At 50.1% G+C, this 15,547-nt stretch overlaps 1 protein-coding gene and 1 pseudogene across 1 annotated transcript; one reads left to right on the forward strand and one right to left on the reverse strand.

The window, feature by feature from the left end:
* Window positions 1-1,730: 1,730 nt before the first annotated feature.
* Window positions 1,731-5,815, forward strand: LOC132250794 (olfactory receptor 13H1-like; annotated as a pseudogene).
* An 81-nt stretch (window positions 5,816-5,896) lies between these two features.
* On the reverse strand, window positions 5,897-13,927 carry HTATIP2 (HIV-1 Tat interactive protein 2). The gene is given in 6 exon segments (XM_006278404.4): window positions 5,897-7,605; window positions 8,220-8,281; window positions 8,881-9,018; window positions 9,499-9,606; window positions 10,340-10,541; window positions 13,677-13,927. Coding segments are annotated over 5 exon segments (768 nt in total). The 5' UTR covers window position 10,541; window positions 13,677-13,927; the 3' UTR covers window positions 5,897-7,346.
* Window positions 13,928-15,547: the final 1,620 nt, after the last annotated feature.

Genomic DNA, 15,547 nt, shown 5'->3' on the forward strand with positions numbered 1-15,547 from the left:
TAAAGGCCTCTAGAGAAAAGATCGAGGTGCCAAGACTTTAAGCACTGTCCCTTATAAGGCCAGGTAAAACAATGAACCTAGATAAGATGAACCTCACCTTTTTCTAAACTGGCTAACGGGCAACTATTACAAGCATTCAAACTATTACATTCAATATGACAAAAATGTTCTGACACATCGTGGTATTTCTGAGCAACTCGCAACAGGAGAATTGGTCTATTATTTTTCTGTCACAAGGAAACGAGTGAAAGCTAAGAGTTAACATTTTCTGAGGAGTATCTTCAGTTTTAAAAAAGTTGAGAACCATGGTTGTATGCTGTCTGCAGCAGGGAGCTCTTGCTGGGTAACAAAGGCAGCTCATGCAAAACAGGGAACATTTTTTTTGCTACACAAAAAGTTTAGGAATCTTTCTGAAAATCCAAAATCTGTCCTTCCACTTTAATAGGAAGTAGGGTCCCATAGGTTAGTTCAGGGGCTGGACAAAACTGCTCTTCCTAGGACTCTTGTCTTCCACTGGAAAGTGAAACACTGCATCGCAAGATGTTCCATGGTTGCAGCAAATTGCAAGTTGCAGCAAATTCAGGTTGCTGTCTTATGTGGGTTGTGGAATAGTCAGTGTTTGGGTCAGTAAAGACAGACACTAGGGCAGGGGTGGGCAATTATTTCGGAGGTAGGGCCGGTTACTGAATTTTGGCAATCCATTGGGGGTCGCATGACAGGCAGCCAGGGGCAGATAAATATTAATTTTCTAAAATTTTTAGGGGCCCCATGGGCCAGATAGAATGGCCTGGTGGGCCACATTTGCCATCCTTATGAGTTCCCCTGCACTAGGGGAATACCAAGTGGCATAAGTGAATCAATGTCATTATATCTCCAGTGAAGTCAGATTGATTCGCATCTGTGCAGTGCATTTGAGTAGGAAATTACACTGAACTCACACAGTTACATGTAGGCAAATGACTCACTACAGGCAGGTCAAAGACCAGCTGGCAAAACAATACTTAGCCCATAAGGTTGCATGCAGGAATGTGGCATTGGCATTTCCAGGAGCCTTCCTAGTAACATGCCCCCAGTTGTGAGAAACTGCAGGAAGAGACCACTGGTGTGCTTCCCATGTGCTAGAGTACGGGAGAGTGGAGTAATTGTCCTAGTGCAAAGGGTAGTGAAGTGCCACAAGAGCAGGGGAAAGGGAGGGGAGGAGGCATGGTGCAGTGCACAGTCTGCCCTGTCTGCTGCCTGCCCAGTGCTCTACAGCAGGTGATTCACCTATGCTCATGTATCGGGTCCAGATCACAGCTTAGCAGAAAAAGGGTATTTCCAAGAACAGAGAAAGGAATGTTGGTTTTCTTTCCCTTATTTTCATGAAATTCACAGGGGGCGGGGAGGGATGTGGGAAGCATCAATGAAATGCCTTACTGTAAATGCTTACATGTGTTCTTTTTTTAAAAAAAAGGTTGAAATGTTTCATTTTGATTGGAATAGAAAAAATTTTCTTGGTTGTGTTTTCATTCCCTTTAGGAAGTGTTTGTTGAAAAACAAAACAAAAATCAAGGAACTGACCTGGTCATGCAAAGCCTTTACTTTTCTTCAGAGCTTTTTCATCCAAAGCTGTTGTCAGTGAAATAGCTTCAGCCAGATCTTCTCTGTGTGTCAGTATTACACTGTGGCCAGGGGTAATTCCTAGTTCTCAGGCTGCATGGGGTTAGGTGGTCTGTGTGAGAATGGGTAGCACTGGGTTTTGTGTGTCATTTTACCTCAAGGGCATGTATGTCCTCTCCAACTCACAGATGCTGCTCCAGGATGACGTGCTGGATTTCAATGAAACACTGGTGACAGATCTCATTTTGCTGGGCTTGTCCCAACAACCCATGCTGCAGGCTGTCTTCTCTGGGCTACTCTTAACTACCTACCCGCTCACCCTGCTGGGGAATGGCCTCCTCCTTGTGCTGGTCTGGGCTGACCCTCGGCTCCACACCCTCATGTACTTCTTCCTCAGCAACCTCTCCTTCCTGGACCTGTGCTACACCTCCACCTCTGTGCCCCAGGCCTTAGTCCACTGCTTCACAGACAAACCCAACCTCTCACTATGTGTACACTACACATCCTCTGCTATGTCCAGATGTCTGTTTCCTTCTTCTTGGGGCTGACTGTTTTCTGCTGGCTGTCATGGTCTACGACTGTTTTGTTGCCATCTGCAACCCCCTACGCTATCCCCTGATCATGAGTGGAAGGATGTGCATCGAGCTGGCAACTGGTGCATGGTTTGGTGCCTTCCTGCTGACAGGTCTCCTTGCTCTCACTGTGCCCTCTTGGCTGTGTGGGCCCAACGTTATCAACCACTTCACTTGTGAAGTACTGGCAGTGCTGAAGCTGGCCTGTTCTGACAGCCATGCCAGCGAGATGGTGGTGTTTGTCACTGGTGTCCTTGCACTGCTGCTACCATTTAGCTTCATCCTGGTGACGTATGTGCGCATTGGCTTGGCCGTACTGCGCATCCGTTCAGCTCATGGCAGAAGCAAAGCTGTTTCCACCTGTAGCTCCCACCTGACTGTGGTCAGTATATTCTACGGTACAGCCATGTTCATGTACCTGCGGCCTCAATTCAAATCTACCTCAGACCAGGACAAGATGGTTTCTCTATTCTATGGTGCTCTGACCCCCATGATGAACCCCTTGATCTACAGCCTGAGGAACAAGGACGTGCATGGGGCCCTGAGGAGGGTAACCAGCAGGAAAATACTTGCTTAAAGGCAAGCTGAGGCCTCTTTGGTCTAATCTAGAAGGGTGAAGGGACCCTAACAGATATAAACACCTGCTGCAAAGCTCTTTTTCTGATTGCTACCAAGAGCCTAGACATCATCAACCCTTCAGCTTCTCAGGTTTTCAGAGACCTGGGTGTGGCATTGTACAAACAAACCGGCTGTGTAGGATTGTATTACTTTGTGTGAAGGTGGCTGTGATTACACAGCCATATGCATACATGTTAGCCACTGTGAGCATGAATGACAGTGTATATGACTATTGTGTGCATATGCACATGCGATAGTGCACACTTTTATGACTCTGTGCATGACTTAGTGTATGCACATCTGTGTGACTTTGTGGGACTGTGGCAGACTCTGGGTACTGTCTCGGCCGGGCTGAACCGACTCGAGGTGATTCAGAATTTACCCGTTTGTAAGGGCGGGCTGGTGAATAGAGAGGCTGACAAGCTTAATGGTTGCAAAAAACTTTACTTACGTTGCGGGTGGCTACGACAGAAACGGTTCGGTTGTCTGGACAACAATGTGAGTTGCTCCAGCTGGCGAGGCCAATGCCAGTAAACTCGTCCGTAATTCAAGCCGGCGGGAAAAGGGTACGTCTGGGACTGCGTTTGGCGACGGGAAGAAGGATCGATAGGTGATCAGTCTATCGATCAGCTAGTCGCAAGTCGGATCTCTAAGAGGCACTCTGCAGCGTGCTCAAAGTTCGACTTGGGCGGAAGTCGCGCTAGTTTTTAAACGGCCAGCAAGCCAATTACCGGCCGCCACGTGTGAATAATCTAGCACTAGCCAATTGCGGGGCACGAATTTACATCCGAATGGCAGGAACTCTTTGCACCGTGCACCTCCGTGCTGCAAAGAGAAAATGCATCCTGCAAAAGCAGCTGCAAAAGTGGCGGGAACACTCTCCTGCACGCGGGTTCTTTATGCAACAAAAACCCTCGCTGTGCAAGAGGCTCTCAGGTGTCAAGAAAATTCCATAGTGCCGAGGCACCAAACTCATTGGGTTATGACAGGTACATGTAGAACCCCTGTGGTGGTGCAGGAAGCAGGTACCATGGACAATCAGTCAACCATTTGATTGGTCAGTGCTTAGTGGTTCTACTTCAGAGGCTGCAGTGATTAGCACCTATTTGTCCTTGCATCTTGTCAGCCCTGAGCCTGGATTCACATAAAATGTTGTGTGGAGGGAACTGCAGCATCAGTGGGCCTCAACAATGGGCCTGGCAAATTCAAGGTGTTCTGCAGGGCTGTCTTGAGCTTAGGATAGTTTGGGAACCCTCCTCCCAAGTAAGCCCAGCTCCCATTCCCTCCTTCTCTCCCTTGCATCACAAGCACTGTGGGGCTACAGTGGGGTTGGATACTAGGATACTCAGCAATGAAAATTGGCAAAAAGGCTGTGCCAGTAAGAACCAAGAAGCTGGCACTGACCTACTACCAGCCACAGAAGTGGTATAAGCACATATATGCCACAAGCTTGAGGAGATGAAGAAAAGGTCCTTCTCTGAGAGCCCACAACTCTCAGCCTGCAGGTCAGAGCCTGACTCTCTGCACAGCCAACATACTAGCAATGGTCCCCTGGAAATTATGATCCTTGTCTAGAGCTGCCTTCTCTCAATCCCAACCCCACTTCCCCAGATGTTACTGTAGTCACCACTTGTCAGAACCTATACATCTTAAGACCAGAAGAGACCATTACAATTACCAGCCCGGTCTTTTGCATCAGTCAGGGCAGAGAATCCCCCCATATCTCATCCTTGCACCCATAACACAGTTTGTTTAGACTAGTGCATGGCTTTCAGAAAAGAACAGCTCCTCTGCTTTCAGACTGGGAGATGGAGAAACTCCCACAGCCTAGGGAAGATTGTCCCACTAGTTAATTTTCTTCACTGCTTAAAAAAGGCAGCTCATTTTTGTTTGAATTTGTCTCACATCAGCTTTCTAGTAAGACACTACCTACCATCAGAAATATCCCCAGGTAGGTGCTTAGAGACCACACTGAAATAAGTTCGAATTCTTCTTAAGGGTAAACAAATTGAATTCCTCCAGCCTTTCACTGTGAGGTAGTGTTTCCAGACCTCAAACCTTGCTTGTAACTCTTCTCAGAACCCTTTCCCATTATTCAACATCCCTTTTACAGTGTAGATACCAGAACTAGGCACAGTGTCTAGTAAAGATCCCCTTAGATATATATGAAAGTACCTTCCTCTTCTCCTCAGTATTCTCCATCTCAGGCGTTAAGTTCAGCTACATTAGAAGTCATATTTGCATGCACTGACTTTGCTGAGCAATCAAGATTGCTTGGAGGAACTGACCTGGCATCATCATTATTTTCCACTCTACTAACTGTGGCGTGACCTGCAAACTGCCAGCGACAATTGTATGTTTTCTTTCAGACCATCAATAAAGATCTTTAAATTACAGGTCAGATCTCAGGAAAAGCTTCCTAAGTGCAGGAACAGTAAGACAATGAAACAAGCTGCCAAAGGAAGCTACAGAATTGCTTTTGTTGGATCGTTTCAAGGAGAGGCTCTATGAGCATTTGTCTGGGCTGGTTTAGGTACAGGAAATCCTGTGTCGATACAGGGCACTGAAGTAGATGATCCTGGAGGTCCCTTCCAGTCCTGTGATTCTATAACGAATAGGATTAGGCTCCCCATGGGTCAGGAAGTTTGGCAGCAGGGGGTCAGGGGCAATCAATACCACCAACCTCCCCTGTTGCCCCACGGGACTGGTTGAAGCCAAGCCTCACACACTCCCCCACGCAGCCAGATTGGTGCCAGGCCATGTTCTCTTCCTGGGTTGGGACAGGGCCATGCCCCCTCTCCTCTGCAGAGCTGTATCAAAGCCAGGCCAAGCCCCCTTCCCCACATGGAGCTGGGCCATGCCCCTTTCTCTTCAGTAGTCTGGCCACGCCCTTTCTCCCCTGTGCAGCTGGATCGGGACCTGACTGTTCCACGTGCCTGCACCTCTTCCCTGGTCGAACCTCCACAGGGATGGATGGGGCCACACTGTGTCCACCCTAAGCACTGGATCTGGACCACTGGCCAGATCTGATCTGAGGACAGGGAAGCCTACTGGGTAAAAAAGTTGAGCACCACTGCTGTAAATGATGACTCTCCATTTGCAATTACTTTGTGAGATGTATAAGTTAACCAGTTTTTAATCCATGTAACGCAGGTTGTAATGACACTTTACACTGGTAATGGTTTTACAATCACAATGTTATACTAGACAATGGAAAATGATGGGCCAATCTGTGATCTCATCATCACAAACTGTACTCTGCTTAATATAACCTGTTTTCCATAAAGCTAAATTGATTGGCATTCATTATGCTGCCTTCCCTTGGTTACAGATTACCTCCTCTATCACTCTTGTGTAGCCTGAATGCAGCCCTGGATTTGCCTACAAGAAGCCCTGAAAATAGAGGGCAGATAGTCAGTTCTTGAGGTGCTAATGCCACAGCACTGAAGCCCTGTAAACAGCGGTCATTAAGTACCTGCTGCTGTCAGCTGTGGTATTAGCAGTCCCCAAAAACTGACTATCTCCCTTCATTTACATGGCTATTAATGGCAGTCCTGAAACTAACTACTAGAAACCTTGAAAAATAAGGGGAGAGAGCAGCCATGACACTGACCTGCTCTGTTCCTTGCCAGGCTTCTAATAGCAGCCCTACAATAACTGTTTCCCTTTACTGTTTCTGCTTCAGTTAAATAGAGTATCATTAGTTAGAAAGCAGACAGGTACAATTAGCATGCAAGTAAACAGAGTATGGTTAAATTACAGAGTAGGCCATGGGGCTGACCATGGAGCAATTTATGCCTTTAACCAAAAATGCAAATAACCTGAGCATGTTACAATGTAAACAATAAGCAAGAAGTTGGGACCAGCACCATGTTAGGCAGTTAAGCCAATTTCCTATCCAAGATGCATATAAATAGAGTGCATTGTGTGTTCACTTTTGTCTGTCCACAATCATAAAGAGACTCTCTGAGCTCTGCTGAGGGCAGATTGAATTTACAAGTCCTGGGTACTGCTCAGTTGCCATTAGCTACAGCACACAGCCCTCAGTTCCCCAGTGACTGCTTTAGTGGGAACCTCTGTGTGTTCTTATAGAATCTGCAACACCAGCCTTGTGACGTGCACAAATCATTGTTTCTAATGCCCTGCCTACTTAAGCCACATTGCAGAGCTAACTAGAACCTCAGCCAATTTGTCCAAGATGCAATCTCAGATCAGACTTATTTGGAGCAGATCAGAGCAACAGATTTGGCTTATTTTACTCCCCAACAAAAAACGGGTATTTAAAAATTCCCTTAATTGGAAACACACTAGTTTACCTGGGGACTGTAATTCAGAACCTTCTCAGATATATGGCTCCAGGTTTTTACCACTACCCCTGCCACAGGCTAGTATGGGGCCCTGCCAACTCTCAAAACAATCCAAGCCAGTATGTGGAAATCAGAGCACTTGGGGGAAAAAGTTTCTACACATGAAGTTCATCTCAGCAGTAGTGGTACCACAGCATCAGTGTATCAGCCCACCCTTGGCCTTGGCCCAGACAGGGAAAACCTGGTGGGATTAAGCAGAATCCTGTCCCTGCTTTGTGCCGCCTTTGCCTGGCTCTGCCACTGGTACCCCTAAGGCATGGATGGCCTTGTTTTCCAGCACCTGCACTGTCCCACCACCATCTGGCATCAGCACACTGGCTACCATCGCCCTGGCCACTGTTGCCACAGGAACAGAATAAGCAGTTGGGAACATGCGTGCCATAGCACCCAGCACCTTCTGGGCTACCCACTCAGTAGGATGGGACTCCAGGCGTGCACAAAGCAGCACCCTGCAGAGAAGAGAGAGGGGAGATGAGGGGAACCCTTGTCTGTGTCCCTGTGCAACCTAGGACTTGAGCCAACCCATATCCTGGAGATCCCAGCCTGTCCTGTAAGCCCTAAGAAAGAGCCCCTAAATGTCCCAGTGGGTCATGGAATGGCAGCAATAGGCAACATGGTATGGGCTGGGCCAGGGTGGGCCCCAAAGCTCAAGGGACAATCATGGATAGGATCCCTATTTCCCCAGGCTTGGAACAGCACAAAATGGAGGTGGAAGCAGCTGTAACCTGCTGCAGCAAGACTCCTAGAGTCTATGGCCCTGAACATAATATGCCCTAATCTTGCTGGTCACTCTCTGCCCACCCTGTGGCACTGCCCAAACCTTGTTCCAGGTTCAGCTAACCCCAACACAGCCATGACATGACTGTGAGCATGGGTCAGGGAAGACCACCCCGACTGCACCCCAAATTCCAGAGCAAACATGGGGCTCTCTCCCTCTATTGCAGCCCTCTCCCTTTCTACATGCACCAGTTGCCTTGCACCCTCCCCTATGCCTTCCTCTTCTGGGCTGTACCCAGGGGCACTATCCACCACACCCAGTGCCCTCCTTCTACACATCACTCACCCTGGCCGGAGGACAGTGAAGTGATCAAAACCTATTTCTTGGACCTTGGCTTCCACTTCACCCTGCCAAAACAGATTGCCAATGAGAAGGAGAAGTGAAGGCTGAGAATGCCCCACTTGGGCCAGGGGTACTGAAAAGCAACTGCTTGACACCATGTCCAGCCCCCTGAGGTACCAGAGGATAAGATTCCCACAGGGCCAGGGAACCAGAGAGACCTAAAGAGCCGTGGGCTGGAGTCACTCCCTTCTCCAATGTGACAGGATACAAATGGACCCGACCAGAGAGGCTTCAGAAAAGTGTAGAAGAAACAGCCACATACCTTACCTAGGAATCCACCTGCCAACACTGTGCCAGCAGATGATAAGCAAACCCTGCTGGCATGCTGGTTAAGAGAAAGTTTACTGCACAGGAATATGATCTGAAATCCTGTGAGGGATGGCCAGGCCACACTGCTACACAGCCATAAGCCCCTCTATCCCCACCCACTTCGTGCTCTCTGTCCTGCACACTCCACTGCCACCCCTATTCCCCAGACTGTACTGCCAGGACCCAGGCTAAGTGTCCTCAATTTGATTTCAGCTCCCAGTCTCCTGGCCCTCAGCATGTTCTGATCCTGTAACTTTAAGTCCCTGTGGGGATCTCCTCCAAGCATATAACCCACCTTCACTCTGAGATAGAGTAAGCTGCTGCCCTTGTCAGCACCCTGGGAGGATTGCAGGAGGAAGTGTTTGCAGCCACCAGTGTATGCCAGTTGTGCGGCCTGAATGACACAGAACCAGTCCACATGGACAAAACCATCCTACAGAGGGAATGGGAGAAAAGGGTTAACACAATCTGAGGGGCAGGGGGAAGGGCTGGTTTTAGGTTTTTCCTGCCACAGGCTGGACATGCAGTCCCCTTCACCTCACCCCCAATCCCACCTCACTTAGATCCACAGGGAGTAGTGAAATCTTAAGAAGTAGCTGACCAAACCATGAGAAAAGGAGGAAAAGCAACATTTTCTACTCCACAAAACAAAACAAAGGCATTTGGAAATGAGACTCTGCTATGATGCTCCCTGAGTTCAGAGCAGCCATTTTTCACCAGGTGAACCACAGCGCGAGCTGTTAGCCATAGTCCAGCATCTCAGCCATGACAGCCCCTGTGGCAGCTGGGGATGTGAGGTGCTGAAAGGACAGTGAGGCACAGTACAATGAGACCTATGCTCTAAGGACTAGTCCATACTGCCCATCTCTGAGGATTAACCCAGATCTCACACTGAAGATGCCTCTCTCCTCACCGCTCCAGCCTTGGCTTTGGTGGTTCCCAAGCAGCAGAACCCAACGTCATGGTCTTGAAATGCTGAGGCATATTCGTCCAACTTCTCAAAGTTGACCACCTCTTGGTTCTGCAAGAAGACAATATGGTTGAGTCACCATCTCCTGCTTGATGGCTGTACCAAGATGGGGCATTCCTCCCTGCCCCCAGCAGTTCTCTAGCTTTGCCTCAGGCCTTTTCCCATCTCAGGCAGGCCCTGCTGATGCTGGTTGGGGTCAGGAGCCAGAGATCTTCTATGCTCATTAATTTCCCTATAAAACACCTTAATCTCTGCAGGAGCCAACCAGTGATGAAGGATGGCGAGGACACCAAGCCTCAGGTAGGTAGACAGAGTCTGGCTGAATCTGTCCTGGGGACCCAGTTAATTAAGATCAGATTGACAGGAAAACCACTAATTTCCACCTGTGGCCCATTGCCTCTAACATTACAGAACATAGTGACTGCCAGCCCAGCAGCCAGAGCTGTAGCCAGGACAGGTCTAAAAAGCTCTTAGAAGCTACCAGCAGGAATACTCCTCCCTGAAGAGTCAGGCCCAAGGTCACAACTCACACAGACGGAAAACAAGCTCAGAGGCCTCTGTCTGCTCCTCTGCAGCAGCATGTGATAGCTATGTAACAGGCCTCACAACCTATATAAACCTCTCCTGGCCTTTCTGAAGCAGCACATGCTTTGGGGCACATATCGAGGCTTGGCTCCCAGCAGGCAGTGCTGGAACTAGACCACTTAGTGGTGACTCCAGCTGGGTCCCTAGACTCAGCCCGAGCGTGGTCCTTGCTGACCATTACTGCTGCCTCCCCTCCTACCACATGTATGCAGAGTTCTTCCTCCTCTGGGCTCAGCTTCCTGCGTCCAATCAGCGTGACCCTGGCAAAGAGCTGCTGTGCCAACAGCTCCCTCAGAAGTACTCAGCCAGTCTCCCCTGAGGCACCTAGGATGAAGCAGGATTTCTGCTGGGTCCGACAGTGCTCTCGCTGCTGCTGTCCGTCTCCTGCTTCAGTGGCCATCCTGTGGGGGGGCCGGGAATAGGAACACAGCCCTTTTAGTACTTAACCATGGTCTGCTCTCACACTTCCTGCAGTGGGGGACCTCCATGCCACCAACAACTGGCTAGCACCTGTCAAATAAGTCTCCACTGAGTGTGGCAATGACTGGGTGTATAGTTCCAGGAAGTTAATGATTGTTTATTCGCTGGCTAAGGAGCTCTTATGACAGCAGGGGATCAGTCTGGCACTAAGCCCACTCTGCCCACACCCACAAATGTGCAATCCTTGTGCAGCGTTGCCAGCTCTCCTAACTGCACTGCACTTCTCAAAGCCCCAGCTCCTGGAGTGACTGGATAAGGGGAGATGAGGAGCTAACAAGCCAATCATTTGAGCACACATTATTTGACCATGGTCAAATATAATCAAATACTCCATGAAGCCAAGAATGCCTTTGTATAGGTGGTGGCCTACCTTTTCTATTGCATTATATTGTCATCTGTTAGAAAAGGCAAAACTGAGGGCTCTTTGACCCAGCCCTACAGAAGTCAGGATCCACACATGCTGGCACCCTGGCCTGCTCCTCTCTCCTGAGCTCTTCCAGCCTCCTTTCCCTTCTCCTCAGTAAGCCAGATGGAGCTACTCTATGCTGAAGGAAGAACCAAACCAGCAACATAGAAGAGCTTCTCTTACTGGCCATCTGCTGTTAACTGCAGGCATCTCCGAAGAAGAACAGGAACACGCAAAGAATATAATGCATGAACAGTTGTTGGCCTGCTGCCTAGTTAGCATGACAGAACTTAAAACTAGACTACTGTGGTTTTTATAGTTGCAATGCTTGTTTTATTTTTGCTTAATTTCATTTTTTTATTTTGTAATTATTCGGATCTTGGGGTTGTGGGATAAAAGCCAAGAAGGAGGAGAACTGTTCAGTCTTGAATAGCATTCACATTTATACTTGGCATGGTTAATTAAAATAATTCAATTTAATTGATTAAAATTTGATTTAATTGCTTCACAATAACAGTTAAGAAATTTGTTTTTTCTAGAATTAGCACAAGCATCTAACTCAGTGATTCTCATCCAAGGTGACATGGCACCTTGGGGTGCCTTGAGGTCCTTTCAAGGGTGCCATGGGGCGCCATACAATGTTAGCAACAAAAGGTTTACAAACATGATTCACAAGACATTTCATAGACTTGAAAGCTTATGCTATATATGGCTGTGTGAGTGTGTGTATGTATGTATACGTACATATATGTAAGAGCTGGCATTTTTCAAATGGTACCTCCACGGTGGAGAACCACTGATTTAACCTCCTGAAAGCAGGGTGAAGTTGCACCTTATAAACTGAAGGCACCTTATAGATTAACCAAAGTGTGTGTGCTCATGCGAATGTGTTTGTGTGTGTGTGGTACATGCATGCATGCACATACACATGCGTATGCATATACATATGTATACACATGCATATACATACACATATGTGCTCTGTATGCGTGTGTATCTATAGCACAAGCTTTAGTGAGCTGAAGCACCTTCTATTTCGCTTCGGACTAGCATAGCTAACTATGCCCCTCTCTTTATGAACTGCATCAGAGATGCATAAGCTTTTGTAAACAGCAGCTTGCTTCCTTAGATGCTACCAAAGATTAAAGTCTCTCCCTTCACTGTTCTAACGTGTTCATCCTTAAAACACTGTGGGGGGAAGGGGGGGGTTCCTTTCTGTGGAGGGGAATATGGCCGCCTCCCTGGGATCTCTTGAGCATATATTAAAAATATTGCATAGAAGGACTTTAGCTGCCTTGGTTCCCCAGCTTTACATGTGGCAGGTTAGTCTGGGTGGACAGCAGTCTTATATAAAGTTTAGATTACAGATTTGTATAGGATGGTCTCAGGCAGGAGGCTGGACTAGATCACTTTTTCAACCCGTGGGTCGTGACCCAAAAGTGGGTCACAAGAATATTTGAAAGGATCTTGAGCAAGTCCCAGAAAAATGCAGGAAAACATGGGATTCCCCTTGCAGGCTGGCAGCATTCCAGCCTGCAAGGAGCTGCTTGGGGCGACTGGAGGCAGTGGGCACATGTGCATCTCTGTGCGCATGCACACACACACACGGCCAGCATGCAGCCAGGCAGGGAGCTGTACAGCTGGCCTGGTGGCATTGGGGCTGGCGCCCATACTTGCAGGGGTGGGGCACCTGGGAGGCTGCTCAGGGGGCAGGTGGGGCTATGACCAGGCTGCCTGGTGAGGGCAGGGGGTGCCACAGGCCTCCCTTCCTCTTCCTCCCTCTGGCCCATGCCAAGGCCAGACTTGTGACTCAAGGGGCCCCCTCTGGCAAGGCTGGGGAGGCAGAGGGGTGCAGGTTGGGAGTGAGGGGCACCAGTATGGCTGGGGGGGGGGGGTAGGGGTCTGTGGCTTGGGAGTGAGGGGCACCGGCAAGGCCAGGGGGCTTTGAGTCAGGATTGGCCATCGATGCTTACAAATGGGTCCTCATACAAAGAAGGTTGAGAACCACTGGACTAGGTGACCTTTGGAGGTCCCTTCCAGCCTGACTTCTCTATAACGTATAAGTGTTGTAGTCATTTGACAATATTCCAGCTGTTAATTGACCAAGTGGTGTTTTTGTTTTTCATCTGACTGCTCAAGCACAGGACCGGAAGAACAGGGAGAAGCACAGCCACATCCCTGCTGGCCCAGAGACAACCAGTGGAGGCACAACTTACCCTGCGTATGAACAAGTTTAGTTCAGGGCTGTTGGGCCGGCCACCCACTCCCCCACATCGCTCTTGCTGCCTTGGTGACAACCAGGGGCTCTGGGGCCAGGTTAAATTGCCGACATAGCAGCACCAGGACGGGTGGGTGTCTTGGGTGTGTGGGGGGAGGTCTCCCTGAGGGGATGGCAGTGGGAGGGGAGTGGGGGCTGCTCACAGCTGAGGTCCAGGGAGCCCATAGGAGGTGTGTGGCCCGTGACCCGTGGATCGCCCTGAGTTAGCCTGCGAGGTGCATCCCCGCCTTCCACCCGAGGAATGGGAGCCCTGCAGACCCCACCCGCAGGCAGCAGAGACACCTCCCCCGTGCCCCAGCTCACGGGGCTGCCCCTGCCCGATCCAAGTAGACCCCAGCGCCGCCGCCTGCCTCTGCGCCGACACCCGCTCACCTGCAGCAGCGCCAAATGGCCCCCCTGCCACCAGCCTGCCCCGCCTCACGTGGCCACTCCCACTCCCGCGGGCTTAGCCACGCCCTCTTCCTGCTAGCCCCTGTGCAAGCCAATCCGCCGGTGGCGTCACGACGCCCAGCCTACAGGCGCTACGAGTGGCTGGCGCGGGCACCGCTCGCGGGGGACGTCACAAAGCCCAGTGTAGCGAAGCGGCGGCTGCTAGGTCTGTGACTTGCCGCTTGCTTCCTGCGGGTGGGAGCTCCGCGGCTGCTGGGGCCCAGCTCCGCCTGCGGGCTCGAGCCAGCCCCGGCGAACCGGCACCGGGCTCCTCCCTGCTTCCGCCGCACGCGTGCCCCCCGGAGCCTCAAGTTGCTCCATTCCCTTCCCTTCCCTTCCCAGGGAACCTGCCCCTTGTGGGCTGTCTTGCCCCAGCCTCAGGTGGCGGTGCCAGTTGCTGCCCAAGCAGAGATAGCGACAGGGAGCCACGTTCATGGGCTAGGCCTTTGGCAGTTTCTCAAGTATCTAGCCCACTATGTGCTGGCAAATGAGCTGCCCATGCAGAGAGACCGTCAGTCAGCAGAGGGACCAGCTTACCCTCGCGTGGTTAGGCTTGGGACATACATGATCCTCACTAGATTAGGAACAGAGAAGGGTGCTTAAGACAATCACAGCCCTACCTAGAGGTGAAAGGAATCATTTGCGGGAAGCGTAACCCCCAGCCCTGGAAAACGGCGTCTGGGCCGAATCACAGGAAATGTCCATTTTGCTAAAAGCTTTCTGGTTGCTTCTCAGGAGACACAAACCCAAACCGGCTAAAGCAGAGGTTGAAAAAACAGTGTTTTTCAGCTAAGTGCCAAAAGGCCCTGCAACCTGGACTTGGAAGATGTTGACATGCCAGGGGAGGATGGCAGGGGAGCTGCGAGGGGCTCGATCCTTGTGGCAGTGCAGCCAGCCCCTGCCCCTTCCCTACCCTGCTCCCAGAGGTGCATGTGCAGCTGCTGCTGCGACAAGTTGGGTGGAGGTTCTGGACCCTGTCTGCCTGTTGCAAGCAGCCTGTGCTCTGGGCAGGCACCTGCCACAGACCCTGTGCTGCTGGCAGCAGGCGGCTGCGAGCCTGCAAGCAGCTGCAGCAGGGTCCAGAGCACCAGCCCAGCTTGTTGCTGGCAGCAGCTGCGCATGCATCTTGGGGAGCACAGTGGGGAAGGTGACAAGGCTGCGCTGTCCCTGGGCCCTTCCCTGCCGTGTGCCCCAAAGGCATGCATGCTGCCACTGCCAGCCCTAGAGCTGGGCTGGGGCCCTCGAATGGGGTGCAACTGTTTGCAGCCTGCCTGCTGCTCTGGGCTCTAGCTGGCACAGCTGCCCAGAGCATAGGCCACTTGTATCATGCTGAGCAAAATGGCCTCACATGCCATACTCTGGCACACATGCTGGAGGTTGCTGACCCCTGGGCTTAAGATTGTATGGCTCTGACATGGCATTTTGAAATCAATCTATATCTTGAAATGGCAACTGGTGGCAAAAAATGCACTATTGATATGTTATGAATTGTTTCCTTCAGATCTGAAGTGTTGACATGCTTTGTTTCAATGTTTCCTGTGACTATTGGAATGTTTTGTGTTCCCTGATTTTTCTGAGATTGTGTTTCCCTGTTCTGATACAGGAGCACAAGAAGTAATTTTGAAATGCTGACATTTCCTGAAGGGCAAAAGTTCCATTTCCAATCCAGTCTGACTGCTAGCTCAAACCAATGAATTGAGGTAGAAGAAAGTGAGGTCTCTTTCTGTTTTGGGGGACACCAAGCTCCCCAACACAGGAGTTTCTCCAGGTATTGATTTCCTAATCCGTCTCACTAGGCTTGATCTCTAGTGGGA

Source organism: Alligator mississippiensis, chromosome 5, assembly GCF_030867095.1.
Source record: "Alligator mississippiensis isolate rAllMis1 chromosome 5, rAllMis1, whole genome shotgun sequence".
Taxonomy (NCBI): domain Eukaryota; kingdom Metazoa; phylum Chordata; order Crocodylia; family Alligatoridae; genus Alligator; species Alligator mississippiensis.